Below are 27,902 nucleotides of genomic sequence, written 5' to 3' on the forward strand. Positions count from 1 at the left end.
CCCCCCCCCCCCCCCCCCCAAATAGTTTTATTTTCTTTTTCATCAATGAAAATGGAACTTTGTAACTGAGAGATTTGGATTTGTGGTTTGAAGTTTGAATTACCTCGGCGTGATAGGACGGCGTGAGGACAGTCATTTTGTGCCGATTGATAGAGTAGTACTTGAAGAAATACTTCACTTTCTCAGCCACTTCCGAGGGGCTTAGCCTCGTTCCCCACCTGTAACACAGATTCTGCCACAATACACACACACACAGAGCACTTTAAGCAAATCCCTTTGAAAAATCAAACACAAACACTGAATGTCAGTCGACGGGGAATCCAAACCTTGAACATTGAAACAGGACCACAACGGAATATCTTCCTCAGCCTTCCATAGACTGAGAGCTCTTCGTATGTCATTCCCATATCAACCTCATCCAACTGTTCCATTCATGTAACCAGAAGTGTTTTATGTTATTAGAAGAAAAAAAACAGGCCATATCTGGTCCTATTGGTTTCTGTTTTTTTTAACCTGAGTATAGTCAGAACGGATTGGCTCCCGCTCGGCTGTCGGTGGAGCAGCTTCTATGCCTGCCAGTGATGGGTAACCAAGACGTGTTGCAGCCCACCTTAGGAACATCCTCAGATCCTGCTTACTGATACTTCCTATGGGATTTATGTCCGCCGAGCTGCAGTCATACTGTTAAAAAAGTAATAAATGAATTAATAATCTAATAACAGACAAAAAATAGATAAACTTTGAATTGACTAGTGCTTAATGGACTGTGACCAACATGGCATGACATATAAAAGTATGCAAGCAAAGTGGGGCAGTTAATGTGTCACCACCTTTGTCAGGTATCCACGCAATCCTTCATCGACGTTGGAGCTACCAAGAACAAGGTAAAAGCCTGGTTTGTTGTGAACCCAAGGTAAGAGAGATGCTAACATAAATGCCAACACCATTCTTATCCGTGCTTGAATGTTCTGCAGCCCTAGATTCTCAATGTTACTTCCTCCATCGACCTATGAAAAAAACAATCTATTTGTGTTATTCTGATATAATACAGCAGTGAATTTATTTCGAGACAACTTTTGTAACATCTTTTCAACAATGTGACATATTCTATATGAAGATGTTCGATTTGCATAAGGTTTTCTTGATGTCGTTCAAAAGGTAAAAAGATGCCTATATATTGAATCTTGCGGGAGAATTATAGATACTAGGGAGAAATTCTAAACAGTCAATCATAATATAGTGGAAGTGAAGTATATTTCCCCTTTACCTTATACCGTGGTCGCTTTCCTGTGAGTGTCTGAAATAAAGTTAAAAGCGCAGAGACAACACCATCAATGCAAACATCAAGATGCCATGCACCAATCTCATCCGCCAGCTCCTTTGCACGTTTTTTTGTTGTCTCGGAACTGAAAAATTAGGAGTCCAATATCAAGAAGATTGGTCTTAGATTCCACACAAATTTTCAAGTTAATTGCAAATTGCACCACTGAGAAACAACTGTATATTCTTCAATATGGCCAAGAATCATGTCATTATGTGCTTACTCAAGGATGTGTGTGTTGGCATGAAATTAATCTAAGAACGACAAAAAACAAAAGCTATTGGCTTTATACATCAATGAGTTTTTACCTGTTCTCGGATCCCATGTAAACAGTGTAAAATATGCGCTTGGCAAACTCTTTGCTGTCAGTGGGAAACTGCCCATCAATGTAATTCCCAATTCGCATCGCATCAGATTTCACTTGCTCATCTCCACTCTCAATCTCTACATTATCAGATGGTATAAACTGAGAAGGCTAAAAACCATGAAGGTCTCCAGTTATTAACGTGTTGTCTGTCATGACTCCACAAACAAATCGCCAAACATCTTAAAAAGGTTTACCTTTTACAACAAGTTGGCACATGCAGCCAACAATAGCTGCCACAGAGGAGCTGTCTGCCCCACCAGAAAGGGGAAGTAGAAACCCAGAAGCGCCACTTCTTCTCAGATAGTCCCATAGCCAGCAAGCAGGTCCGAAGGCAATTTCTTCTTCTGGAGAGTGGTACATGATCTACACACAATCATTTCTGGAAATTAGAAAATTAAAATGTTTATTACAGACCAAAAGGCCTGTGAGGGAGTAAAGATCAAGTATTTTGAGAATTACGGACCGTTTTTGGGCTGGTTAGTGAAACCTTCAGGTTGAAGGGCTGTGTCAGCTTCACGGGCACAGATACTGAAGGTACTTTGGCTTTGCAGCTTGCTTGTTCTTGAAAACTACTTATAGATCCTCGAAGACTCGCAACCTTCATCAGACAGAAAACAGAAAGAATTTTAACTTGAATCTGTTCGTATATCAATAAATAAAAATGATATATCTGGGATATCTATGGCATACTGCATCCAGATCCATTTGTGCAACCACGACTTCAATGTCCTTCAAGGAGAACTGTGAGCCTTGAGCAATAACATCCCCGTTTACAACAATGGATGCACATCCATCTGCAGTTGAAACAAACGATAAGAAACATAAGCTCAAAATGCAGTGGGAAAATCAAGATTAAGACTCGTATTTTAGAACCCTCATATACAGGCGTGCCTTTTCGAACTCAGATTACGAGTACAAGTCGGTTGGTCACTTAAAGTAAGCAATCCTTCCTTTGCAATAGGTATTCAAAGTAGCAATCTTAATCCAGCAGGGTTCATCTAAGAATATTATTGTACCGTAATATAAGCGGCCACCATCACATCCCTGGTGATTACTGTACATGTACACCCCTCCGCGAGCATTGGTAGCCCCTATAAAAGAACGCATACGAATATCTAGCTTTCTCAATTGATGATGACTTCCGCTGGCATTCATGAAGACCTCCACCCCGTTCAAGGCAAGCTCAGCATGAGGAGGAACTGGAGTAAACAGCTCCTCACAAACTTCGGCTGCAACAGCTCTGATACGAAATATATTGCCAGTCAGTCACAGTGATTAAGGAGTAAATACCCTATAACCAAATGAGAGTCACCCATCTTCCTAAAATCCAATCCCTTTCAACCGAGCTTCTGATCGGGCACGAGAGAAGAAAACGATATCGTATATCCAGACTTACGTGTCCAAGAACCGGATGTAACCATAGCCAAAAGGAACCGACTTCTGAGACAAGGCCTCTGAAATTTCGCTAGGCAGCTGAAAGTCCTCAAGCTGCTCTCTCTGCTTCCAAGCAGTGAACCACCGAAGATCCCTGTAGTTTCCGTCGTTCGCAAGCCACATTTTCGGTCTTATCAAGATGATTTCTCTGTTCATACACAAAACTTGACAATTATACCGCTCCGATCCTTTAATCACAGGCATCCCTATGCTGCACAATATTCCATCCGTCCAATCACCAAGCAGTAATTCCTTCAAGCACTCCCACCTGCAGAATACAGCCATGGTTTCAAATTGAATTGGTAGTTTAAATCCAGCTCCCTCATCGCAACTTCCTCTATATGGAACTCAAAGTTATCGAATTGGTTTTATCAAAAAAAAAAAAAAGTTATCGAATTGGATCACAGAAATGCAGCGTGAAAGCTTCGGACAACAATCACATCTATTCAATTTGAAGAAGGTTTCGATTCCTATGCCTCTGAACAACAAAAAAGGTTGGAAAAAAATCGAAAATGGAAAGCGAGAAACTTACGCGTGGGTGACGGTGTCGAGCTCGAGGAAGTGGTCCTCGCAGCCATAGCCGGTGATCTCGAGCTCGGGGCCGAGCCTGATGACAGCACCGGCGGCCTTGGCCTGAGTGATTGAGGCCTTGATGTTCTTCAAGTTGCAATCGAAATCCATGGCCCATTGGTTCAAGTTACACGTCGCGACTGTCAACAGCCTCATCTTCTTCGCCCAGGGAAGACGATAACGGATCGGATTCAAGGAGAACGAACAGAAATTGATTGATCCGAAGACTCCGAGATCAATCGATGGGAATTTACGTGAGGGGTATTCAAGGCTAAAGACTGGAAATTCCGCGGGAATATCAAGGGAAAAGGAACCCTTTGTGTGAAGAAGAACAAGTGTGGATGGTGGTGGACCGTGTCCAATGGCTGCGATTCGGACAGTGGCCAATCGGTTTATAACGGAATGATTAAACCGATCGAAATTGAAGAATATATAACCGTAATTAAATTAAATTCGATATACAAATAAATTATTATAATTTTTTAAAATGAAAAAAAAAAATCATCCCGATGAACCAAAACCGAATAAAAATAAAGGGAAAAACCATTTTTTTAAAAAAAAAAACTGAGTATTTTTATTAATAAATTTGGAATTCAAACTGAAATTGAATCAAAACAAACCGAGTTATTATAATTTTTAAAAATCGAAATAACTAAATTAGAATATAACCGAACTAAAGACCAAAACCCAAATGGCCACCCTCAAACCGGATTAGACCAGCTAGACCGGATGCGATTTACAACCCAAACCCTTTGAATGTTCTTTAATGGGCTTTGTACTAGTAGGCCCACAAATATTAAGGGCCCATTCTCTCTCTCGATCGCTCGACAATTGAGACATTCAGAACTCAGAAGGTTTTCCTTCAACCCCTAGCCTTGTCATCTCTCTCTCTCCCTCTCGGCATTTCGGCTGAAGCAGAAACTGAAATTGAATCTCCGCCATGACCCAAGTGGCGAGCTCGGTGGTGTTCGATGTTCTCGGTCATGGAGCGCAGGATGTCGACGAGCCCATCATGGACTACATCATCAATGTCCTCGCCGATGAAGATTTCGACTTCGGCGACGATGGTGACGGTGCCTTTGATGCCGTCGGTGAGCTCCTTGTGGCTGCCGGTTGCGTCTCCGATTTTGAAGAGTGCCGTATGGTAAGCGTATGATCGGAGGTTGCTAGTTCGCTAGGCCTTACTACACATACAAACAACATGATTGGCTTTCGATCTTCTGATTAACTGTACGAATCGGCGTTTCATGTGAATCTACTTTTCGCTTGGAATTCAACTAGTTTCTCATAATTTTATGCAGTGCTGCAGCGCTTTATGAATTGAAATATCCTATAACCTGCCGTGTTAGCAGTGTTAAGGATTTTTTACCCCCATGTTGTGAATTTTGAAAGAACTGTTGTAGATTGTTTTCTTTCGGACTTGGGTGAAAATTTTCTCTCTTTGTGATGAATACAGAAGAAAATTTTCTGTTTTGTTTATTTCCTATTTGATCTGGTGTAGGTTTGTCGCAAACTGTCGGATAGGTTTGGGAAGCATGGTTTGGTGAAACCCAAACCAGCTGTCAGGAGTCTTGCAATGCCCGTACGGATGAATGAGGGCATGGATGAAGGACAAGTGCGCAAGAAGAAGCCAGAGCCCGTAGATGGTCCTTTGCTGTCTGAACGTGACAAACAAAAGATAGAAAGGAGGAAGAAAAAGGAGGAGCGCCAAAGAGAGGTAAGAAAAATATCACAAGAACGAGCGATTCTTTGTTTCTCTCTCTCCTGTTACGGGTGGAGTTTAGCTTATGTAGATGCATGGCAATAGTTCTGTATTGGAAGGTTTTTCTAGTGTGGACAGTGTTTAATGTTTGTCTTAGTTTTGTTCTTCCCTTCACGGGTTACTGGTTATATGCTAATGCAGGCACAATACCAGAAGCATGTTGCTGAAATGGAAGAAGTTAAGGCAGGGATGCCTGTGGTATGTGTCAATCACGAAACTGGTGGTGGACCAGCTGTCAGGGATATTCATATGGAGAACTTCAATATTTCTGTTGGAGGCCGTGATCTGATTGTAGACGAAACAATTACTCTCGCTTTTGGACGCCATTATGGTGGGTTTGATTTTCATTTTCTTGTACATCCTATTCGTCTCACCCAAAGGACAAAAATGAGAAGATTATTGAAAATGTGTTGACAGAAAGATGTTAAGCTTTCATGTCGGTCCTTATTTTCTTCGGTTGATTTTCAGGTCTTGTAGGACGTAATGGTACTGGTAAAACAACATTCCTGCGGTACATGGCTATGCATGCTATAGATGGTATTCCTCGTAATTGCCAGATATTGCATGTCGAACAAGAAGTGGTTGGTGATGATACAACGGCATTGCAGTGTGTTCTTAACTCTGATATTGAAAGAACCAAACTGATGCAAGAAGAAGTTCAATTGCTGGCAAAGCAGGTTAGCTTCTAGCTAAAGTTACATATGAGGACTTAATGTTTTTCTGGCCTAGGCATTTCTGTGTCTTGGGCGCTCTTCCACTTACTCTATCATCATCCCCCTTTAATGGTGATGCTAACACAAATTTATAATCTGCAGAGAGAACTGGAGTTGGAAGGAACATCAGGAAAGGACGAAATGCATTCCAACGGAGTGGCTGGTAAAGATTCCATTTCTCAACGGCTTGAAGAAATATACAAAAGGCTTGATGCAATTGATGCTTATTCAGCCGAGTCTCGTGCGGCTAGCATTCTTGCTGTAAGTGCCGCTTTACCACAAAAAATTTCCTGAATCCCTTTACCAGGAAAAACACAGGAAGAGACACTATTGAAAATAAGTCATGACTCATCACTGCAGAAGTGAAGTATGAAAAGCTAAAATTGGGCAATATTTATCATTATCCACGTTGCATTTTCTTCAGCTGTTATATTATCTGATTATAATCGCTAACTTTGTGTGCCGTGTCCCTAAAATACTTACAGGGGCTCAGTTTCACTCCAGAAATGCAGCATAAAGCTACAAAGGCTTTTTCTGGAGGATGGAGAATGAGAATTGCACTTGCCCGTGCACTATTTATAGAGCCTGACTTGTTGCTGCTTGATGAACCTACAGTGTGTTTTCTCACAAGTTTCTCTTAAGCTTGTATTCTCCTTGCCTTTATTCTTTCGAATTTCAAACATGTTTTCGTTCTTTTGGCAGAATCATCTTGATCTTCATGCTGTCTTGTGGTTGGAATCGTATTTGGTGAAGTGGCCAAAAACATTTATAGTGGTTTCCCATGCGAGGGAATTCTTGAACACGGTACCCTGTGTGTCTATTGCTGTTAAACTTCTTTCCTATATCATCGGGCATTTGTGACAGTTATGTTTGTTGCAGGTGGTTACAGACATCATCCATTTGCAGAACCAAAAGCTAACTGCCTACAAAGGAGATTATGACACTTTTGAAAGAACACGGGAGGAACAAGTGAAGACTCAACAGAAAGCATTTGAGGCAAATGAACGCGCGAGATCACATATGCAGGTTCTTTTCAATATCTGCAAACTAAACTCATAAAGTTCAGTTTTCAGTATGTTATTTTCTCTATTTAATAGTAGGATTGCCGGTTTTCCTTTACTTCCGTGGTGAAAATACTGGTTGTCTTGGTTGCATGGCAAAAAATTGTTTTTTCTCTGTCCTCCCTCAAAGATGTCTCTCTTTCGCCTAGCAGTCTTCTCAATTGGAATTTCCATTTGATTTTTATATCTTTCTGATGTAGGCGTTCATTGATAAATTTCGTTACAATGCGAAAAGGGCATCTCTTGTTCAGTCAAGAATCAAGGTACGGGCCATTACTGTTTATCATTATTTATGTGGTATTTCTTTGATTATCAGTGTTGCACTCATATTATCGGTGCCTCTGACTCAGGCATTGGATCGGATGGGTTATGTGGATCAAGTTATTAATGACCCAGAGTAAGAGATAGAAACTTCATTCCTAGCTTATGCCTAAACATTTACAAGTTCAAAATGAGATTATAGTCTCAGCTTCAGCAAATAACACATTGGCCCCATATTTCCTCATGCAGCTACAAATTTGAATTCCCAACTCCAGATGATAGGCCCGGTCCCCCTATAATTAGTTTCAGGTTTGTTATGCCAGAAACTGCTGCCATTGGGATATGAAACAAACTTCTCTAGTTTTGGTAATATCTAGGCATCCTGAGATCAACTTGATGTATTTTCTCTTTTCATTTTTTTTTCTGCAGTGATGCATCATTTGGTTACCCTGGTGGTCCGTTATTGTTTAAGAATCTGAATTTTGGTATAGACCTGGATAGCCGTGTTGCGAGTAAGTAGGCTTTTCCTCGGTATTCTGATTTTTCATCATGTTTTTCGAATAAATCAATTAACCATCTACCATATTTGATGATCATGTAAAGAATGATATATGGTGTGAACTAACACATATGTCTTAGTTTTGGAGCCTCTGCTGCACCATATAAAGCTCTTGTTGTGATACGTTTTTTTTCCCATCGATTTGCAGTGGTGGGGCCCAATGGTATCGGTAAATCAACTATACTCAAACTTATTTCTGGAGATCTGCAACCAAGTTCTGGGACAGTTTTCCGTTCAGCTAAGGTATGCAAGACTTCTGCCCTTAGCTTTCCCCATCCAAGTAACGGATTTGGCGCTTGTCCTTCTGGAACATATGGGATGAACTTCTAAAACACTCAAATAATGGAGACCCCTTCTATGTTTACAGAGAAAATGTCTTACATAATATTGCTTACTGAAAACTGTTTGTGCAACAACATATGAGATCTCGGTTTCTCAATAGCTCAAATTTACTGTATGCTGACTTGCCAACGCTAATGGTTTCTATTCAATGCAAAAGTTATTGGCTTTTGCTCTGATGTGTTGCTTTTCATTTTACAGGTTCGAGTTGCTGTGTTTAGTCAACACCATGTTGATGGACTAGACCTTTCTTCAAATCCACTTCTATATATGATGCGCTGCTACCCGGTAAGTTCCTATGCTCTCATTATATCTTCTTTTTTTGTTTAAGTTCTGAGGGGATCAAATCAGGTTTGAATGATCCGGATTTAGCATGGTTCACCACAGAATTGTGCTGATTCTATTTGGCCCATCTGTTCCTTTGCGAGCATAGATTTATGTCCTCGAGAATCTTAGCTTAAAGAATGTCAGTTGAAAACCATAGGTGACCACCAGCCAATTGCATTCTTTCAAATTAAATCTGGGCTCTCTTCTCTTATCATTTTGACTTGCATGAGAGAGAGAAAAAAACTAGGTCCAATAATTTGTCATTTTATTACCTGCAGGGAGTGCCAGAGCAAAAGCTTAGAGCTCACCTGGGTTCTTTAGGTGTCACCGGGAATCTTGCACTGCAACCTATGTACACCTTATCAGGTAACTTTGTTTTTTTTTAGATGTTTAGAGTTGGTTTCTGCTCTGGTCCTAAGCCACCATCTATTCCATTGCCTCCTCAGTATTGTTTCTATTTTTGGCACAAGATTGCCACTTATAGTTATACAACCCTACAAAACTCTCCATACCTAGTTATTTATTTATACTAGATTAGCTGAGTTTGATGAGCTTGAACAAAATGCTTGAAATGGTTGCTCGGTGATTAGGGGATCTCCATTATGTTTGACATTATCTATAATCTTTGCCCCCCAAATGATTTTGAATATCAAATATGTTTGTATGTAATCTGTTTGAGGGATGTTCATAATAGGTGGTCAGAAAAGCAGAGTTGCCTTTGCGAAGATAACGTTTAAGAAACCACACCTGCTCTTGCTCGATGAGCCATCCAATCACCTTGTAAGTCCTTTTGATCGTTCCCCCCTTTCCATTTGCCATTTTAAATAAAACGGGCATGGCTCTTTACTTACCCCTCTTGCTATTCAGGATCTGGATGCGGTGGAAGCGCTGATTCAAGGCCTTGTGCTATTCCAAGGCGGTATTTGCATGGTACAAACTAAGTCAAAATCCTCAATAAAGAGTTTATTAAAACATATACATATATATACAATGGTAATGGTGATGGTAATATTATTGCAGGTAAGTCACGACGAACATCTAATATCGGGAAGTGTAGACGAACTATGGGCGGTGTCGGAAGGCAGGATTACTCCTTTCCCCGGAAACTTCCAAGACTACAAGAAACTTCTCCACTCTTCTTGAAGATGAAACCTCCTCAAAAGCACCCAAATTGCTTAGCCAGTCATCATACACATTGTTTTGGATGAGACTATATATATATATATATATTGGACATCTGATACGGTTGCAGAGCACAAGTTTATGTACCCTCAAAGCCCTTTTCTTATTATGATTCCAAACTTGCATTGTTTTGGATGTGCTGCTGTGTTATTGTCTTGTGCCAAGGAAAGGAGCAGTGAATGGACTTCATTATTCTCTTAATGTCATAAGCTAAAGGGTTGATTCCAGAGGTTAATAACGTTACTCTTGCAACTGATATAGGGATGTAGGAGTGGCAGAAACACAGAATAAACCTTCAAGTGAAAACGAACACAAATTACCATGGAGATGCCTTCATGCAATCTGTTTACAATTGAAAAATGACATTTAGGCATGCGAATTCATAACAAGAATCCCAAGAGCCCCCCACAAAAAAGATTCTGTTGAATCATTAAAACTGGACCCTTTGCTAAAAACATATACACAAATACACAAAATATAAAATCATTACAAAAAAAAAAAGAGAGAAGAAAAAGAAAGAGAAAAGAGACTCTTGTGTTGTGTATACATATATTTAAGACTAAATGACCATACCCCAAAACAAATCAAAGAATCCTATATACTCATATAATTCCATTCTTCAACCTTCAACCCTTTATTTGTCTCAAGAGCAAAGAAGGAAGAGACCTGACCTGAATTCAGAATTACGGGTTTTAAACATGAACGGGTAACCCGTAATTGTGAAAAACTCTGATTTTCCCGTCCCAAGTCGCTGCAACGATCACTAGGCCCCAAAGGTTAGGAGATGAACCACAAACATTCTGGCAAACGCTCCTCAACAACTTCAGCTTTGATCTGCTGCTGCTGCTGCTGCTATTGCTGCTGTTGGTTGTTGATGGAAGTTTCTCTTCAGGCCATGTAGTTGTTGATCCTCTCAAACATTCAAAGGAAGGGAAATGTGGTGGCAATCTCTGCTCCATGTCTGAAGAGATGAACCCACCAAAACTATTACTGTCCCCAAGGACAGGCCATGGTACAGCTATAGATGTGTTGTGTGACAGAAAGCTCTCACAAGATCTGATGGTTTTTTTGGGTTTCTTTTTGTTGGGCTGAGAGCAGCAGCTCCACACATGAACACCCGAGTCCTCTGTTGTCGAGACTATGTGTTTCCCATCTGACGTGAATGCGGCAGATGTCGGGCTCTGTGTCGTCAGGAGGAGGCTCGATCCTGTCAGAGAATAAACCCACAAAGAAAAGGTCAGATCTTTATCCTTTAGAAGGGACCGTATGAATTCATCAGCAGAATAAACACAAAGGAAAGGTCAGATCATTATCCTTCTAAAGGTATGAATTCGTCAGCAGAATAAACACAGAGAAAAGGATAGATCTTTATCCTTTAAAAGGGACGGTATGAATTCGTCAGCAATTCAAGAACAGATCCTATGATCAAAGGAATAGTTACTAGTTGCTGATTGCAGTTGCGTTTTCCCATAACACCACCACAAGCTTAAATGCAGGGGACAGAGGATTTAGTCATTTAAAAGAAACTTCTAAACCAGTAAAAGAAAAACACGAGTATATAACAATGGAAACAGGATTGTTTCAAACCTTTAAGCTTGCATATCGAATCATCTCCACTCAGTATTCGGATTTGCGAATCAGCAGAAGTGACCATTAATTTGTCAGTGTCTCCAGGGAAAAACTGAAAACCAGTGATCCTTTTGCTTGGAACCTTCTTTTTCCTATGGAAATTGATCTCTCTGTCCAACTGCAACTGATCATCTGAAATCCAAAAAGTAAAACGACGAGCTAAATAACTGAACCAAATGAGTCAAGAAGAATCCTAGTTTTATGAAATCTATCTAATCTAATGACATGGTTATGAACAAGTAGTAATTGTTTAAACTTACCCAGTATATGGTAAAAACGACAGTCACCTGTCATGGTTCCTACAACTGCAACCTGCAGTAGAGAAGCAACAGAAGAATGTCTTGTAAGCAGCTAATAAACATAATCTCCCTATGCGAAATCTTATAACTCTTTTCTAAATTTAGTATTCTATCTAACCAACTGACAAACAAAGGGGCATATCCTTCCACAAACCTTAGCATCAGGACTGTAGCAGATGGCTGTAACAATGTCTCTCATATCAGTATAGTCAACCACCCGGCAACGTGACACATCCCACATACGAACTTTCCCGTCTATTGAACCACTGATAAAGTAATTGTCATCAACGGGATTGAACGCGACACAGGTAACTGCAAAAAAAGGCATGAGATAACAGTTGATCACTATCCAGAACAAGGTGATACAATAGGATTTCTTTCAGTTCATATTAATTGGCATGTAATGTCAAATTTCATGGGGAAGGCGTGATGTAAGCAAATTTCATACCAAATATTTTCACCTGGTTGATGGGCATACACACGTACAAGTTCTCTCACAAAATAATGGGAATGGACCTAATATAAACTCAATTCATATTGGAGAGTTTCTGTTTAGCATCTTTGTAAATATGACAGATAAGAAAAAGAGGCTCACCAAAGTTCTTGTGAGAGAATATTTTGAGGCATTCATCAGAACCTAATCGCCACAGACGGACAGTCTCGTCCACAGAGGAAGACAGCAGTAACTGCAGCATAGGCAGGCAGAAGTTATGTTGGGTCATATGCATAATCAACGTAAGCAAATGTGACGAAAAATCTTGAGAAAAGGACTTACCCTTTCCTCTGATGACCAGGAAAGATCCAATATTTCACCCTTATGCCCCCGAAACTCATTCAGAGGAGTCTCAGATATAGCAAAGACCCTTGGCGGCAACACAACGCAAGTCATATCTGATGATTTTTTCTTAAACAATCCTCTGTTCTTCTCAGTTTTCTCATCTTCTGCATTCAGAGGCTCAATCTGACCCAGACCATTCATCCTAAAGTAAGCGTAAGATGCTGAATCAGAATCAGGCACTTCAAACCGATCTGCTCTCTCGTTCTCAGTAATTTCCCAGACACGAACAACACAATCTTCACCAGCAGTGGCTAAGTATTTCCCGTCAGGAGAAAACTTCATGGTTAAGATTGATCCATCGTGGGCAGAGAATTCTTGGCCAACATAGAGAGTGGAGAGCTCCTTGAACTGCTTTTTATAAGATTGAACACGAGAAATTCGCCTCAATGGCGACGATCCCACTGATTCTCGATCATTGGAGTCAGTGTGTCTGTCAAGAACATGAGTTATAGCACTTAGCTTCTTCAACCAACCATTGGACCCCTTTTTGGTCGATTCCTCGTAACTTTCTCTGTAAGAGTTTCCGAATTCACCATAGCTACCAGACTTGCTTGAACCTTCAGCCGTACTACTGCTATTACTAGACTCATTCCTCACAAACGGAACTTCACCATCCATGCCCTTGAAAATTCTGACATGGTCCTCGAAAGAATCTCTCAGAGACTCAGCAAGAGAATTCGACAGTGATGAAAGAGAAGATTGGTGCGAGTGAAGCCCTCCTCCATCATCTGAAGCAGTGGATTTAGATTCATTCCTGCACAACTCCATGGCCTTGACTCTATCAACATGCTCATCATATGAGCCATTGGTTATAGCAGAGACAGAAGATCGGTCCGAGTGAAATCCTCCATCAGAGCAAGAGGGTCTCGTTTCTGTATCCCCATAATCGTCTGTGAAGGTTCTTTTGAAGCTAAAGCCCATGGATTCGAAAAACCTGCGTCGGCGAGTGAGAACACTGTCCGGATTCTGAGTCCAGAGATCCAGACCGGCGGTTTCTTGATCAAGACGACAACTGAAATCCTCGGACGCTTCGGAGTTGCAATCGGAGACAGAAGACACTTCTTCGCGGGCATCGAAGAACCAGTCTTCGTCTTCTTCGTCCCCACAAGTACCCATCACTAGTTTTGGCCAGAACCCATCAAACCCTGATCGTCACGTAAGAAACCCAGAAATGAAAATTCAATATACAGGCAGAAAGGTTTTATCTTTGTCGGAACGAACAAATCCGGTCAGGTAGAAGACAAAGATCCATCGACCCGCTATTGACAGGAAAGAACCCAGAATTGACGAATTCAAAGGGGTATCTTTGGCCATAACCAGAGTCAAATTAAATCAGAGGACGTTAACTTTGTCCCAAAATCTGGAATTTTGCTCTAAAGGGAAACTTCTAGTTCAACATACATACGCTCGTGACAGAAACTTGGAAACAAAGATAATTAAAAAAAAAAACTTTTCTCCACCTAACGGAGAAAAAAACAAAGCCGAGAAAAGCATAACATGCTTGTCTGCCAAAGGATTGCTTAGAAGTAAAACAAACAACAAATATAAAAAAAATCGAAAGAAGAAAATCCCCAGAACTTGTGGAAGATTTGCTTACCTGTCCACCGGACAAAATTCTAGCCAAAACCAAGTTGCCGAATCGAAATCGAATCGCGTTCTTCCGAAATCTCTGATTGACTACAAATCTCTCCACGACGGATACGGATTTAAAAACGGAAAGAAAAACTACGAAGAAGAGGGTTTACCAGCGATGATTGAGAGTGATTTCAAGGGAAAAAAAGTGAATGGGTGTATCGGATTACAAATTTGGCCGAAACCCGTATATCGAGTCGAATCGATTCGATTGGCGCTCTTTCAAACCCCTCTCCTAAAACTCGCATCCCAGAAAGAGGAACAAAATCGGAGGGGAGGAAAGAGAAGGGTTTAAGAGAGTGATTATTGGGAAATGAGAGTAATGATTAAACGGAAAGGAACAAAGATCCTTTGCTTGTCTTCTTCCCCTCTGTCTTCTCACTATTCTTTTGAATTTTCTTCCTCTTCTTTTCTTCTGAAGTTTATTTTAATGGTCAATCAATCACCCACACTGACTTCGATGTTTGCATTTTGATTTTTTTTATTTTTTATTTTGGTAAATTTGCACTTTGTTTTACTTTTTATTTCATTTGTTGTCACATTTTTTTTTTTTAAACCCCGACCACAAATCAAGCATAGTTACATTACCAAACAATATGAATTTATTTTATTTATTTGAGAGCAGTGATTTAATTAATTACACACGTCTGTCTCACGTGACCATATTACATTTTATTTTAAAGCGTCAGTCCATTATTTTGTTTAATTATATTGGTGAGAATGAGATTAATGTAAAAATAAAAAAAACTTGCAGATGATGTGCGAATCGGCAAGTGCAGAGGGGATGGAACTCCATAATAAATAAACAAAATAGAATGTGAGAATTTTTTTCTATAATTAAATTAAATAGATAAAAAATGATAATTGATAGACTGACTCTCTCACCACCGACTCCTACCCACAAACATTGTCGTGACTAGTCAACCTCATCCACAGTCCCAACAAAAAAAAAAGTTGGTGCAACCATTTAATTTCCCCAATTTATAATGTAACATAATCGTGTCATTATCTTTTTTTCCGCACTAATTTAAATTTATTCATTCAAATTGAACATGTTCTTTCAATGTCGTTTTTCAAACCATACATATTATATATATATATATATATATAAATTATATTAAGGTGTTAAGAATTGATAACTCTCAATCATATGTCATCATCACTTCATCACTACCCATAGTCAGTCTTCGACGTGAAAAATGGCAGACACCAGAGCACCGCCATCTATATATATGTATATATATATATATATATATATATAGAGGCGTGTGTGTGGATATAGAGTATTATTAGAAGAATATAACTCACTCCAATACTTAATTTTGATGATTTAAATTAATTTATATAAAACTAATATTAACTCTAAACATGTTTTTAATATGTATAGATTATTAGTAAGAAAATTTAACAATAGAATTTTTTTAAAACCCGGAACTATATCATATATATATATATATATGTGTGTGTGCGCGCGCGCGCGTCGATGTAGACTCGTCAAATTTGTTTTTTCTTAGGTCAATGTATTATTTTTCATATTCATTCGTCTAAAGCTAATGCCGTGTTTTTCTGAATTGGTAATAGGAAAAGTCTCGACACCCCACTAGGAATTTTGTAACTATTAATTCTATTATTTATTGTTTCTTCAAAGATTTATATGGATTGGTCGCATATATATTTATAAAAAAAATCGTAGAGCGCAATAATTGAACAAATCTGATATAATTTGGGTTTATACAAGAATTAAAAAAATGTGAGAGTTGGGACATTTTCTCTTTTATATATATATATATATATATATAACTGATGTTCAAGCTAGGACGGCACCGGTGGGAGTGAGTGTGACGTCCCTTCAAGTCCATTTAGCTTCGGCCCTTCTATTACATTAATGGACCTTTTAACAGCCCAAAACATATATATATATATATATAGGAGATTTATATGCATGTGTATATATACATTTATTCATGTATAATGTATGTGTATAGGAAAAACATATACGTTTTTTTTTGTTTTTATGGGGTTTATATGTATAAAGTGATTATCTGTATGTTTGATGGTTATCTACCATCCTCGTTGATATTAGAATATGAAAGCTATCTCATAAATATTGGGTCATGGCCATGGTAACAGAGCATCGCAATTCATGGAATGGGCATGATCATCATCACCATCAGAACACACAGAGGAACTGCACTTATCAGAACCTGCCTGCCAACATTCAAGAGAAGATGGGCTGACAGTCCCAGTTTAGGTCTCAATTCTCAAACAAACAAGTGTAGAATGCAGTCACTCATGTTCCAAACAACAGCGGTTGCAACACCTGCGTCTAACTATGTACATAACAGAACAGTTGGTTCCTACAAGGCAGGAGGATAAGTGATATTGTTAAAGCTAGCTTCCGCCCGCTGGACCGCCCTGTGAACCGCCCTTCTCAAGCTCCACTCGTAGCAGAACTCCAACGTCAGCCTCAGTGCTGTCCCCAGCCCCAGCACCACTATCACTCCTGCACCGCCACCACCAGACCATTTCTCAAATTTCAGACAAATACCCTTTTTAAGACACCAGAGCAGATCTGAGTTAGTTGTCTACCGATAATTATGTTAACCGGGAGTGCAGATACACCAAGCGTGATCGATATCAGCACGTCTAACATTAGACCGCCTATCAGAATCGAGAACGCTACCCATAGCGGACTGAAACATCCCTGCCACGATATCAAAAGAGTTTCTCCACATTAGACTGCAACAATGGTTACTACTAGGCTAGACACCGGTTAAAAATGGCTGGATATAAACACTTACTCTTTCTCGCTGTTCCTGTCTATAGCTGGGATCAATCCTCCAAACCCAGTAATTTGTCTGTTCAGGAAAAAAAAAACACCACAAATTAAGAAGGGACCTCTATAAAGTCACATGACACGAAGATTCCAGTGTCAGTTCTTGGGCTGCTTGCTCAAACACAAAACTGGAAACAGGAGATATCGATCCATTTGATTCGTACAAATTCCACTTACAAATGTTCAGGCGATACTAGATCAAATGTATATGCTCGTTTTGAAGATTACCCTTCACGAGGAAGACAAAATATACTCACAGTTGGCTGAGTCTCGGGAGGTGATACATTGGCAGCCACCACTCTGCGGAAATGTTGGATATGTAGAATCAAATAAGAACAAAAAAAGAAACCAACAGCAAATTCCAAGTTTTGTTTGAACACTTACTGGCAAATCTCGCATTGATTCGAGCCTTTTGTCCGAAACCAAGCATCTATGCACGACCTATGCGCTTTGGCAAGCCCTCCACGACACTGGCATCCCAGCTCGATTAATGCCTCTTCTTTCTCCTGCTGGCAAACCCTATCCATTGAAGATTGGAAAATGTGTTGTAAACTCATGCATAAGTTTATTATACAGAGAACCGAACAAATCACAAGGCACAAACTCGTCAAGCTACATCGGCAAGAAATGGCAGAATTCTCCAGGTCATATTCCTGCTCTTTCACATGGACATTTTCTCCATGTAACTCACACGTCATCGGGTATAGATAGTTTCAAGCAATAAGAAGTATAAATCAATTGAAAACAACAGGAAAAACTGAAGATTACAAAGGGAAGGGCTCACCTGCATTGTTCATGAGAACTGGAATTTCTGGACAAATAACCCTTCTTGGGGGAATCTTCTTTCCCAGATTGGAGGGTTATTTGAGCAGCTCCCATCTGTTCGAGCCTCAGACTCGAATCTCCATTGCAGACCACGATTGTCAGGGCGGGTGTGGAATTATTCACTTCACTTGCCGACTCGCGTATCGAGTCTCTCACCTTGGCAGGAGCGTTGTCCTGATCAGGAGCCGGAAATTTAGCAGCAGGGCCTGAGCTTCCATGGGAGCCCTCATTCTGCATCTGACCCTTAACTCACAGAACTCCCCAGAAATCTCTCTCTTAACCCACAAATCTCTCGTCTCAACGGTGCATACAAAAAAACCCTAGATCTAGGACCCAAAGAAGAAAAGGTTCAATATTTACGAACTACAGCTGAAACCCACAAAGAGAATACAGACCAGAGGGAGGAAGAAGGTAGAGGTCAACCTAAAAAACCCTGAATCGAATTTGATTCAAGGGTTGGATTGAATGTGTACCTGAGAAGAAAAGCAGAAGACTTTGGAGGTGAGGGGGCAATCATATAATACCAAAGCATACAGATGGAGGGGACTCTGATAAAGACCGAGCAGACATGGCAGTAATTTCGCTGCTTCCAGGATCCGAGAAGAAACAACTAGAAAGCAAAGCACGAAGAAGAATAGTACTATAAGGTGTGTGCGCCTTAATTAATGGATTAATGGATGATGATTAAGAATAATAAATTGATGATGATGATGAAGGGACCTCTATCTAAGAAGCGAGAACGATGTGCATATCTCTCTGGTCCAACCAACCTCGGAAAAAAAAAAAGATCTCGATGACTGTTCCTCTCCCTCCTATTTTATTTGTTTTTGTTTTTGGGGCTAACCCTTCAAAAGAGTTATTTAAAAAAAAAAAACCCAAAAGGATTGGATATAGAAGCAAAAGGATTGGATATAGAAGCAGGAGATATATTTCCATCTATTGTCACCTCCAGATTTGATTCGGTTCATTTGGTTATAATTAATTCAGATCTGATTATTTCGAATTCTGAACATTTATAACCAACAATTATTTAATTTTAATTGATTTGATTCTATTACGGTTTAATTTGATCTGGTTCAATCCAATCTAGTTATTTCTAATTAAAATTATAACCAAATAAAAAATTTCATTCGATTATAATAGTATATGAAACAAAATTTAAAATATTATCGAAGAAAAATTTTAAAAACTTCACTTTAGTTATATACCATAATTATAAGATAATCTCAATATACTAATTTCTTATAATATATTGCATATTAATAGATGATGAATAGATAAATAAACGGTTATATTCGATTTTTTCGATTATGTTTATTTCATATTTGATTTATTCAACATACGGTTATTCGGGTTTTAAATATTTATAACCAAATAATTATTTATTTTAGAGTTCCACTGGTTGTAATTATGAATGATTAGTACCGATTAGTTGATAAGTTGTAGTTGGCAGTGGTTGCGGATGGATGTGATTAGAAGTGAATAGTTCGTTGCGGTTGCACTTATGTTTTGATATAAATTATCAAAAAATATTATTTTAAAATATTTTTTTATAATAGTTTAATGAATTTTTTAGTGTTATTTGATAAAAATTATTAACTAAATTTATAGTAATTAAATAATAAATTTAAAATAGAAATATTATCAATTTACTTTATTTTTAAGTAAACAATAATTTTATTATAAAAATTATTAAAAATAATCATTATTAAATATAAAAATTATACTATTTTATTTTTTTATTAAAATATAATATTAGAAAATAATATCAAATCATAACACTAAAAAAAATCATTACCAATATATATATATATATATTAGTGTTTTATATAGTTTTTAATAAAAATATTTTAGTTTTTTAATACAAGTTGGAAGATGCCATTGGAAAAAACAAGTTTGGTGGCGGTTGGAAGTGGTTGCGGTTAAACCAATCAGTTTTTCAATCGTCCACAACAACCAAAAATCGTAACCGCTCCGTTTGCGGGTGGCGGCGGCGCAATCAGTCGCCTCTTTAATCGGTTAAATTCGGTTCGTATATAAATCAGTCGGGTTGGTTCGGTTTTCAAATAATCCCTCGCGTGATTTACAACTTCAAATGTAAGACTATATATATATATCACATTGCTGACGTCAGAAATGGAACAAGATACGGAAAATCCCTCGCATCCCCTAAATCCCTAAACAGAGGAAATCGTTGCATCTTACCGACAGAGATTATTCCATATTGCAAAACCAATAATAATAGTTCCGTATATAACCGAATACTCCAATATATATATATACACACACGCACAAAACTACCAATGGGATGATGACTCATCTATCTTAAATCTCGGAAGAAAATTATACTTGACTTGATTTTGCTTTTTATTTTTTCATTCTTCAGGCCAACTTTATTATGGATATAGAAAACATGATTTTTTTAATGATAATATTAATTATAGAACCGAAATATATATATATAGGGAAAATAATCAAGGACAAGGTGGATCTCCCAGGACTCTGAGACCGTGGAGCTGAGGATCCTCTTCTTTCGGGTTCTGTCCCTCCTGGCTTGTCTTAATCTCCTTCCTCTTACCCCACAGAAGAGTGTACAGTCCGATAATCACTATCATTGATCCCAACAAGCTGTTCCCCAAACATACATACATGCATATATAATTCCATCTTCACATACAAACATACATACATATATATATAGATCTCTGATCCATGCAGAGTTGGTTTTCCAGAAAAAGTAATATCAAGATTGGTTTTATGGTCTTCTAAATCCTGTTTTTTGACATTTGAGACTACAAATGATTTTGCCAATTATCAAACTGCAAACTTGTTTTATGCAAGTTTCTTGACAAATATATATATATATATATAGATATAGATATGGGCACATAACAAAAAGATGTAATATACCTGCCGAGATGGAGTTGCTCATGGAGGAAAGGAATGTCGATCAAGGCGGCCATAATCTGAATAAGGGGACTGAACGCCGCAGTGAAGACAGGACCTCTTTTCTTCACACACCATGACATCCCCACGTAACACAGCCCTGATCCCACTATCCCCTGCACCATTTTTGTTTTTTATTTTATAAAATTTTCTTATTATATATCCATGCATGGTCTAGATGAATGGAATAAAGCTCGGCCCTGACATTCATACGTGTGTGTTTTTTTCTTTCTTCGTGGTCAAATAAAAAGGGTTTTCCTTCTTTTAGACAAAAATCTTACAACCCCCAGGGAATATTTTCTGTTTTGGATTCCTTTTCTTGTGATGAGTTAATGTTAGCCCTAGCTTTTCCCCCCATCAATAAAAAAAAATGTTTTTTTTTATAGTGTCCAATCCGGAAACCCTACAGCCCGCAGTTACAGGCTGTTCCAACGCAAGATTCTCTCTTATCTCACCGTATATATATATATATACATACACACATGCAGAATAAAATCAAAGAAAGAAAAACTGTGCCAACCGATTCAGAAAAATGAAAGTAGACTAACGAGAAAGGATATATTGGCAAAGTGTAAGAGAAGATTCAAACTGGAATGAAGCCTAATGGAAAGAATATTGCCATCGAATACTTACAGCATAGAGGACAGTGAGAATCTCTAAGGTACCCTTTAGAGCCCAAGCGGAGGGTTTCCACCCGCTCGTAGCCAAACACAGGAGGGCCGACTGAATAGAGCCGAAGAACGAAATAATGGCGGTGCTGCTACACTGGCAGGGGTACCTCTGGCTAACTTTGGACTGAACCAAGAACCATGACGACCACAAGAAGCTTCCCACTACCAAAGCCACCGTCCCTAAGCTCCATCTCTCTCCCGACGGCCTTCCCTTTGACGACGTCGTGATCAACCTCGTTTCCCTGACGCTGACATCATCCGAGCTGCGGTTGCCGAACAAAGGCGCTCCTCTGTACAACGTTAATAGCATGGCGCCTCCGACGCAAACCACCGTCCCCACTACTTTGGCCCGTCCCGTGTTGCTCCTTATGTTAACTCTCTCTAACCTGTGGTTCGGTATCGGGAACCAAACGGTTAAAAGATGATAATCTTGGAACCAAATCTGATAGGTATCCAGACAGATTCCACCCCATACTATAGGTTCGACTAACTCGCCCCAAAAACTTAACTTGTTGGGAAAGATGTCGATATATATAGTCTTATAAAAACTCGACAACTTTCACACATAGTCGATGTGAGATACTAACATTAATACCGTCCTCATATGTAGTCTGGCGGGCTTTGCTGTCTATCCCAAGAGATCAGTAGGCTTTGTTGCCATTTCATAGACTTCACCCGTAGGAGGTCGAATTAAAACCCTTTTTAAGGGTTCATGAGTACAATTCACACTAACAACTAATTTGCTGGGGGAGGGTATCCATATATAGTTTTATGTAAAGATTCAACCAGCGATATATACACATATAGTCGATGTGAGATTCTAACACAAATCCAACGCAGATACTTTACCCGAATGGTAGTGCCATGATAAAAGTTAAGACGGGAGTCAAGTTGACAAAGGCGCAAGCGAATGTTGCAGATGTGTACTGAATTCCGAGGAGGAAGAGGTACTGTGTCACAGAGGTTCTGCCACAAGAAACGTGCGCATCAAGTAACAAAGATTATATGAAAAAGATTGCCAAAACACACAGAGAGAGAGAGAGAGAGAGAGAGGGAACAGAACTAACCCGACAACTGCAGAGCAAAAGAGAGAGAATAGGATTTGAAGTGTAAGCTTTGGTCTGCTCTGCCTGTGGATGAAACTACGTATGAGACCTAATTCGTTCAACAGAAACGGGAAATATTTTTAAAATTTTTCTGACACACAATCTTTGGTTTCCATGATTCCGTACCTTTCCCAGAAAAAACCGACCGGGGCCAAGAAAATGGTGGAAACCAAAAGACGATAAGTGACAAAGACGAGAGGGCTCAGACCCATGTCCAGGACCTTCTTGAGAAGAACGTTCATCAGAGAAAATCCGAAATTCACGACGACCATCGTCAAGAATGGCGAGGAAACAGCATTATCCGCCATTAGAACCGAAAGGTTTTGATAGAAAGAGCTATATAATCGTGTGTTTTTGCTCTTCTCAGTTGTTGAGAGGGCAATATATAGACAGATATATTATATACATGCGAGTAGGAAAAAAGAAACCAGAGGGAACAAAGGAACATTAACCTGCATCGATGCTTTTAAGCAGCCAACTTTCTCCATTTTATATGTTTTTATTCTCTTTTCTTTTTATTCTTTTGCCATCTTTTTTTTTTTGACTAATCCTTCCCAACAAAAGAAATGATATAAAGATTTATTTCCTCGCGCGATTATTATCCTTTGGCATATTACATATATTAACGCACAAGTTTCGCGTTTCTGAATTTTCTTACCCAAATCAAGCCTATCTACTGATTAGGGCATCGTAAAAGTTCTTATATAGCTACTAAATTTGAACGTACGAATATCTATAGGTCTAATTAATACTATTGAGCTCTTCTTCTTCTTCTTCTTTTTTATTTTGAAGATTGAGAGTTTTGCAACATTGGTTGCGTAGAATCTCATGCAACAAATGGTGACCATGCATCCACAGCAAAAATAAAAAAAATAAAAAAAAGGGAAAGCCATTACATGCACAGAGTAAAAAATACGCTTGTAATATATAATTATATATTTACTAAATAATTCATATATCAAGAGCATCAAGGCCTTTGGTTCGCGACAATTTCAACTGCAACCGTGAATCTTGTTCTCCATTTCTCAAAATTAAATATTCTTCTTGCTTTTCTACGTGATTCCTGCTTTTATTGTCATTTTTTTTTGTATTTTATTGGAAGTTATGGAGAGATAGAGTTATTATATTCCTAATAGGAATGATTTCAACAAAATTAATATTGCATGTATATGGTGGCGTATATGCGTATTAGAAGATGATGCTGCATGGGCGGATCCGATTTAGAATGAATGGGGGCATGTGTCTCCATTTGTTTAAGTAAAAAAATTAAATTTTTTTTTATAAAATTTACAAAATTTGAAACAAATTCGTTGAAGGCCCCATAGTATAATATTACATTTATCTTATAGAAAATTAAGTTTGCCCTCTATTCTAATTTTTTATGGGTCCGCTACTATTCACTTTCCTAAAGTTAAGTTTCGAATTGGAAAGTCAAGTATGATCCATCAAACTGTTGTACATGTGAATTCGAATTCGAATAATTGTTAACCGTGTCTAATAATTATAAATTCTTGCCAAAAAATAAAAATATCATTTTCTAAATTGCCCGGCCGGTTTTTAATTTATTTTTTTCCCAAAGTGTTTTTTTTGCCCTTAAATCCGATTTATAACTGAAAAGAATTAAACAAAGGATGCTCGAGATGAGAGTCAAAAGCCGAGAGAGACATCAGCGAAAAGTTTAGGACAGCGACGCGAGAGACCTGAGGATCCAAACGTTGTCTGACGTGGCAAGCAATAGTCGTGGTGGGCTGGCTTGCTATTGGTGGGTCGAATTCGGGATTTAAACATTTTTTGAAGTAGCGGAAAGAACATGCAAGAGAGACATTTCATTTGTAATAAAACACAAAAAAGAAATAATCAAAAATCGAAAGGAGAATTTTTCACAAAAAATATGGGATGGTAAAGGTCTCCGATTAGCGGGTTATATATATATTTCACTAAAAACATAAGATATTTTTGTAAATGCATAGAAAATCATGGCATTTTAATCATTTTCTAAATATCGGGTAAAAATAATCCATAAAAAATAATAGAACTCTGAACCCGAATCCGTCTTCCGGGTTTTTGGTCTCTCTTCTCATCCGAAAACCCGCGGTCTCGGGCACCCTTAAGATCGATCTGCTTTGAAAAACAACTGTTCTTTTTCAAAGTTCCAAACCTGACGAGGTTTTTCCAGTAAGAGAGCTACAAATGCTAATCACAAACTGTCCTGTAAACATGTCAAATGGAAGCTAAAAGAAAGGCACATTTGACAAACGACATAAAAAGAAAAGGTAACTGATTCGGCATTGATCCTCATTTAGCTCGTTGCTTTCGCTTGCTTGATGGCTTCTTCTTAATCTTATCGTCTTCATCAGTCACAGTTTGATTAGTTTGAGGATTATCTTCAGGCAACGTGCAGTGTGCAAACTTCTTGCTGGAACCGACATGGTTGCAGATCAACTTCAACATGTTTCTCCCTCTCATCCACTTTAGTATTAATTTCATGTGGGTTTTGCTGTTCAGCCCACTAATGCCTGCTTCCTGTCACGTTGTCATGAATCTTCAACTTTCAAGAACAAATCATTCAAGACTATACATCTCTGAATCAATGCCCAAATGTCATGAATGGGTTCTAATCATGCTGGATGGATGGTTTGAAAAAAAAAGAGAGCCTTCCAATGGCATTTCAAACCCCATGAGCAACCAAACCAGTCAAGGCTCAAGCTTATCCATCTGAATAGGAAACGCATACTCTCTTCAAGGATCTTAGACAACCAAAGACTGAATCATTGAGCCTAGAAGCAAACACGCTTATTCTTCAAGCACTCTTGAAAGGGCATGCGACCATTCATCCTAAGACTAGAGACCCTTCTTTGAGTGGCAATTCTACGATCTATGGGCACGTTTCGGTTCTTAATTTACTTACAATTCCAATGATCTAAGAATACAAGGCTTCAAGAAGTCTACAGTCAGTAAGACGCAGCATAAACAAACAGAAGCTAACGTGCCAAAAAAGACGACCTCATTCGTTTGAATATGGAAATCAGTGACGACTGAAAATCACGATCCCGGATTCAGAGACATTGAAAAGTGTGTAAATTTGAATAATTTTTCACAGAATTGCAAGGGATAATGGGTAAAACGAATCAAACGAGAAAAGGGTACCGGAAAAAAGGATTGAAAGCTTGCAGCAGAATCGTAGAACGGAAGTGAAAAAGAAGAAGAAGACCTGGGCGCGGATCCAAGTGTTGGGGACGGAAAGAGGGCCATGTTGCTTGATGAGGTGGTAGAGGGAGTCGGAAATGGCGTATGCTTCTTGGATCGGAACCTTAGGGTTTATCTTCCGAACGTTGACGGCCCGTTTTCGGGACATGTACCTCACCAACAGCGAACCGCCATGATCGTTGCCGGAAGCTGTGGGTCCCAGGAGCTTCCTCAGTCCGCTGAACCACATCTCCGCCGCCGCCGTCACTTCCCTTTCTGCGATGGCTTAGCCCTTGGACTGTTTTCGAGTTTTGAACCTAGAGTGGGTGTGGCTCGCGATTGATCACGTGCTTCTCACGTGACTTAGAGGGATATGGGCCTTGTAGCCCAGGCCCATTTATTTCAATCGATTAGAAGCCATTGAATTTTGAGCCCATCACTATGAAAGAAGTCTAAAAGTTAACGTTTCTTCTTTACTGAAAAAAAAAAGAGGGTCATGAGGACCAACCAATACCATGTAAATGCTTATAAAGCTGCTAGAAAATACAAATCGAGATTCACTTACACAATATCAACATGGCTACAAAAGGTTACGAAATGTGCAAGAAATCGTTCAAGGTGCATAAATGGAAATTTTTCTCAATCCAGAGAGAATTTTCTGAAACATTTATTCAGAAGATATTTTATCAATAATTATTTTTTTTGAGTTTATCATGTCAAACTGAAGCATCAATGCAATGTTTATGTCACTATATCATACAAGTTGTGAATATATCAAATCCTAACATGTATGCTAAATATCTAAATTTAGATAGTTCAACCAGTAAAATAGAGGCGTAGAGCGTATGTTCTACCCCGAGTTCGAACCTAAAGTTTGGGGAGAGATCGTATATTCCAAATCACCTAGTGACTCCCGATTTTGGAATTAGTTTGGACCTTGACCCAAAATACCCGATCACAAAGAAAAACATGTATATTGAGTCAGTTGAAAACAAATCTTCTATGTAGTGTAGTGATGAATGTAGGGAGAATAATGGTTTTGTCTGCTTGCTCATGACCCATCAATATCTGAATTACCCGCCAATGCAAGATGAATTCATGACCCTCTGAATCAGAAGATGGTTCAAATGAAACTACCACAAGCTAGGGGTGGACACGAACGAGTTAGGGATGAACGCGGGCGTGTACCCAAACTTTTTAGGATACCCTTATCTATGTCTCGGTTTCGTCGAATTTTTGATTGGAATGTCTTGTTCTCTATCTCACGAAATTCAGGTACCACGATTCGAATACGCGCGAGACCTGAACCCGTGTATAATTTAAAATAATAATTTGTACAAATGTATAATACAAATACACATATGAATAGCATAACCGTAAGTTGAATAAAATCCAAAATACATTATCTTTACAAACACCTCTATAATACATCTATCATCCAAAACAATCCAAAAAGTTGAATAAAATTCAAAGCATAAAGATAGAGTGACTTAAGGTTAGTTATGGATAGATATTTTTGTAAATGTATTAAAAATAAACGGTATTTTTGTAATGTTTTATTTAACCGGATACCCACGAGATAACTTGTCGTGAAATACCCGAATCCGAAACTTGGATTTTTCATCCCAAAGAACCCAACATCTATCTCATTATCTCACGAATAATGAATTTTCGATACCCACGAGATAAGATATCCGAAAACGCGTGGGTGCAGGGTAAAAATGCTCAGCCCTACCACAAGGAGGGGGGGGGGGCTTTTGTTCCCCTTTGAGAATCTGAAACAGTCGCCAGATTCAGTTTCACCGTCAAGTACCAACAGGAGTGATGGTGGTTGTGGCGCTGATGAACATGACCCAGGAAGAGGAATCCGCGCAATCATATGTGGGTTTTGGGCTGCCACGTTAGCTCAGTAGTGGTCATGGTAGGATCAAAAGATAAAAAAAGATTGAATTTTTCATCCATCAATCTGTTTTTTCTTTCTTGTTAAAAGAATTTATTGTAACATTGCCAGATTGGTGTGTGTGGGGGGGGGGGGGGG

The 27,902-nt window shown here is 38.9% G+C and overlaps 6 protein-coding genes across 9 annotated transcripts in view; 1 reads left to right on the top strand and 5 right to left on the bottom strand.

Annotated features, from left to right (window-relative positions):
- Positions 1-3,848, bottom strand: part of LOC104823616 (glutamine-dependent NAD(+) synthetase) — a 4,368-nt gene extending 520 nt beyond the window's left edge. The window contains exons 1-12 of the mRNA XM_010555261.2: positions 3,655-3,848; positions 3,085-3,390; positions 2,705-2,928; positions 2,379-2,482; positions 2,152-2,286; positions 1,883-2,051; positions 1,630-1,765; positions 1,268-1,406; positions 831-1,007; positions 514-681; positions 327-422; positions 104-232 (exon numbers count right to left, since the gene is read on the bottom strand). Coding sequence (XP_010553563.1) covers positions 104-232; positions 327-422; positions 514-681; positions 831-1,007; positions 1,268-1,406; positions 1,630-1,765; positions 1,883-2,051; positions 2,152-2,286; positions 2,379-2,482; positions 2,705-2,928; positions 3,085-3,390; positions 3,655-3,848 — 1,977 coding nt within the window. The remainder of the gene's footprint in view (positions 1-103; positions 233-326; positions 423-513; positions 682-830; positions 1,008-1,267; positions 1,407-1,629; positions 1,766-1,882; positions 2,052-2,151; positions 2,287-2,378; positions 2,483-2,704; positions 2,929-3,084; positions 3,391-3,654) is intronic.
- Positions 3,849-4,543: 695 nt separating this feature from the next.
- On the top strand, positions 4,544-10,091 carry LOC104823617 (ABC transporter F family member 3). The gene is made up of 18 exons (XM_010555262.2): positions 4,544-4,836; positions 5,194-5,409; positions 5,596-5,785; positions 5,923-6,131; positions 6,270-6,428; positions 6,653-6,781; positions 6,870-6,971; positions 7,047-7,193; positions 7,429-7,491; positions 7,579-7,625; positions 7,739-7,798; positions 7,919-8,001; positions 8,197-8,291; positions 8,589-8,675; positions 8,993-9,080; positions 9,409-9,494; positions 9,582-9,644; positions 9,735-10,091. The coding sequence occupies exons 1-18, from the start codon at positions 4,633-4,635 to the stop codon at positions 9,855-9,857; spliced, it is 2,151 nt and encodes a 716-aa protein (XP_010553564.1). The 5' UTR covers positions 4,544-4,632; the 3' UTR covers positions 9,858-10,091.
- Positions 10,092-10,184: 93 nt separating this feature from the next.
- On the bottom strand, positions 10,185-14,683 carry LOC104823618 (WD repeat-containing protein YMR102C-like). The gene is made up of 7 exons (XM_010555263.2): positions 14,260-14,683; positions 12,600-13,807; positions 12,420-12,510; positions 11,979-12,136; positions 11,786-11,837; positions 11,484-11,657; positions 10,185-11,103 (listed from the first exon to the last, which is right to left on the bottom strand). The coding sequence occupies exons 2-7, from the start codon at positions 13,776-13,778 to the stop codon at positions 10,589-10,591; spliced, it is 2,169 nt and encodes a 722-aa protein (XP_010553565.1). The 5' UTR covers positions 13,779-13,807; positions 14,260-14,683; the 3' UTR covers positions 10,185-10,588.
- A 1,772-nt stretch (positions 14,684-16,455) lies between these two features.
- LOC104823619 (E3 ubiquitin-protein ligase MARCH3) lies at positions 16,456-18,732 on the bottom strand. 4 transcript variants are annotated; one of them, XM_010555265.2, is made up of 7 exons: positions 18,676-18,732; positions 17,915-18,565; positions 17,515-17,649; positions 17,388-17,430; positions 17,096-17,152; positions 16,884-16,998; positions 16,456-16,797 (listed from the first exon to the last, which is right to left on the bottom strand). In XM_010555265.2, the coding sequence occupies exons 2-7, from the start codon at positions 18,190-18,192 to the stop codon at positions 16,652-16,654; spliced, it is 774 nt and encodes a 257-aa protein (XP_010553567.1). In that variant the 5' UTR covers positions 18,193-18,565; positions 18,676-18,732; the 3' UTR covers positions 16,456-16,651. The 4 variants fall into 4 exon arrangements, with proteins under 4 accessions (XP_010553567.1, XP_010553569.1, XP_010553570.1 ...); XM_010555267.2 differs by lacking the exon at positions 18,676-18,732 and having other exon boundaries at positions 17,915-18,281; positions 18,429-18,619; XM_010555268.2 differs by lacking the exon at positions 18,676-18,732 and having other exon boundaries at positions 17,915-18,428; positions 18,515-18,610.
- A 1,454-nt stretch (positions 18,733-20,186) lies between these two features.
- LOC104823620 (WAT1-related protein At3g30340-like) lies at positions 20,187-23,039 on the bottom strand. The gene is made up of 6 exons (XM_010555269.2): positions 22,805-23,039; positions 22,640-22,702; positions 22,422-22,538; positions 21,535-21,958; positions 20,866-21,017; positions 20,187-20,583 (listed from the first exon to the last, which is right to left on the bottom strand). The coding sequence occupies exons 1-6, from the start codon at positions 22,984-22,986 to the stop codon at positions 20,430-20,432; spliced, it is 1,092 nt and encodes a 363-aa protein (XP_010553571.1). The 5' UTR covers positions 22,987-23,039; the 3' UTR covers positions 20,187-20,429.
- Positions 23,040-24,775: 1,736 nt separating this feature from the next.
- On the bottom strand, positions 24,776-26,169 carry LOC104823621. The gene is made up of 2 exons (XM_010555270.2): positions 25,890-26,169; positions 24,776-25,201 (listed from the first exon to the last, which is right to left on the bottom strand). Exons 1-2 carry the CDS (start codon positions 26,112-26,114, stop codon positions 24,974-24,976), a joined length of 453 nt encoding a protein of 150 aa, XP_010553572.1. The 5' UTR covers positions 26,115-26,169; the 3' UTR covers positions 24,776-24,973.
- Between the last annotated feature and the right edge of the window lie 1,733 nt (positions 26,170-27,902).

The sequence above is a fragment of the Tarenaya hassleriana genome, unplaced genomic scaffold (genome assembly GCF_000463585.1).
Source record: "Tarenaya hassleriana unplaced genomic scaffold, ASM46358v1 Cleome4, whole genome shotgun sequence".
Taxonomy (NCBI): Eukaryota; Viridiplantae; Streptophyta; class Magnoliopsida; order Brassicales; family Cleomaceae; genus Tarenaya; species Tarenaya hassleriana.

Coding starts and splice junctions, on each gene's coding strand:
- LOC104823621 (XM_010555270.2), bottom strand. CDS start 26,114: ATGTGGTTCAGCGGACTGAGGAAGCTCCTGGGACCCACAGCTTCCGGC. Junction 25,202..25,889: donor ACACTTGGATCCGCGCCCAG/GTCTTCTTCTTC, acceptor ACAACGTGACAG/GAAGCAGGCATTAGTGGGCT.
- LOC104823619 (XM_010555265.2), bottom strand. CDS start 18,192: ATGCAGAATGAGGGCTCCCATGGAAGCTCAGGCCCTGCTGCTAAATTT. Junction 17,431..17,514: donor AATCAATGCGAGATTTGCCA/GTAAGTGTTCAA, acceptor ACATTTCCGCAG/AGTGGTGGCTGCCAATGTAT. Junction 16,798..16,883: donor CCCGGTTAACATAATTATCG/GTAGACAACTAA, acceptor GTGGCGGTGCAG/GAGTGATAGTGGTGCTGGGG.
- LOC104823617 (XM_010555262.2), top strand. CDS start 4,633: ATGACCCAAGTGGCGAGCTCGGTGGTGTTCGATGTTCTCGGTCATGGA. Junction 4,837..5,193: donor ATTTTGAAGAGTGCCGTATG/GTAAGCGTATGA, acceptor GATCTGGTGTAG/GTTTGTCGCAAACTGTCGGA. Junction 6,132..6,269: donor TTCAATTGCTGGCAAAGCAG/GTTAGCTTCTAG, acceptor TATAATCTGCAG/AGAGAACTGGAGTTGGAAGG.
- LOC104823618 (XM_010555263.2), bottom strand. CDS start 13,778: ATGGGTACTTGTGGGGACGAAGAAGACGAAGACTGGTTCTTCGATGCC. Junction 12,511..12,599: donor CCTGGTCATCAGAGGAAAGG/GTAAGTCCTTTT, acceptor CCTATGCTGCAG/TTACTGCTGTCTTCCTCTGT. Junction 12,137..12,419: donor ATTCTCTCACAAGAACTTTG/GTGAGCCTCTTT, acceptor CTTTTTTTGCAG/TTACCTGTGTCGCGTTCAAT.
- LOC104823620 (XM_010555269.2), bottom strand. CDS start 22,986: ATGGCGGATAATGCTGTTTCCTCGCCATTCTTGACGATGGTCGTCGTG. Junction 21,959..22,421: donor ATCATGGCACTACCATTCGG/GTAAAGTATCTG, acceptor ACCGAACCACAG/GTTAGAGAGAGTTAACATAA. Junction 20,584..20,865: donor GAGCAACTCCATCTCGGCAG/GTATATTACATC, acceptor TTTGGGGAACAG/CTTGTTGGGATCAATGATAG.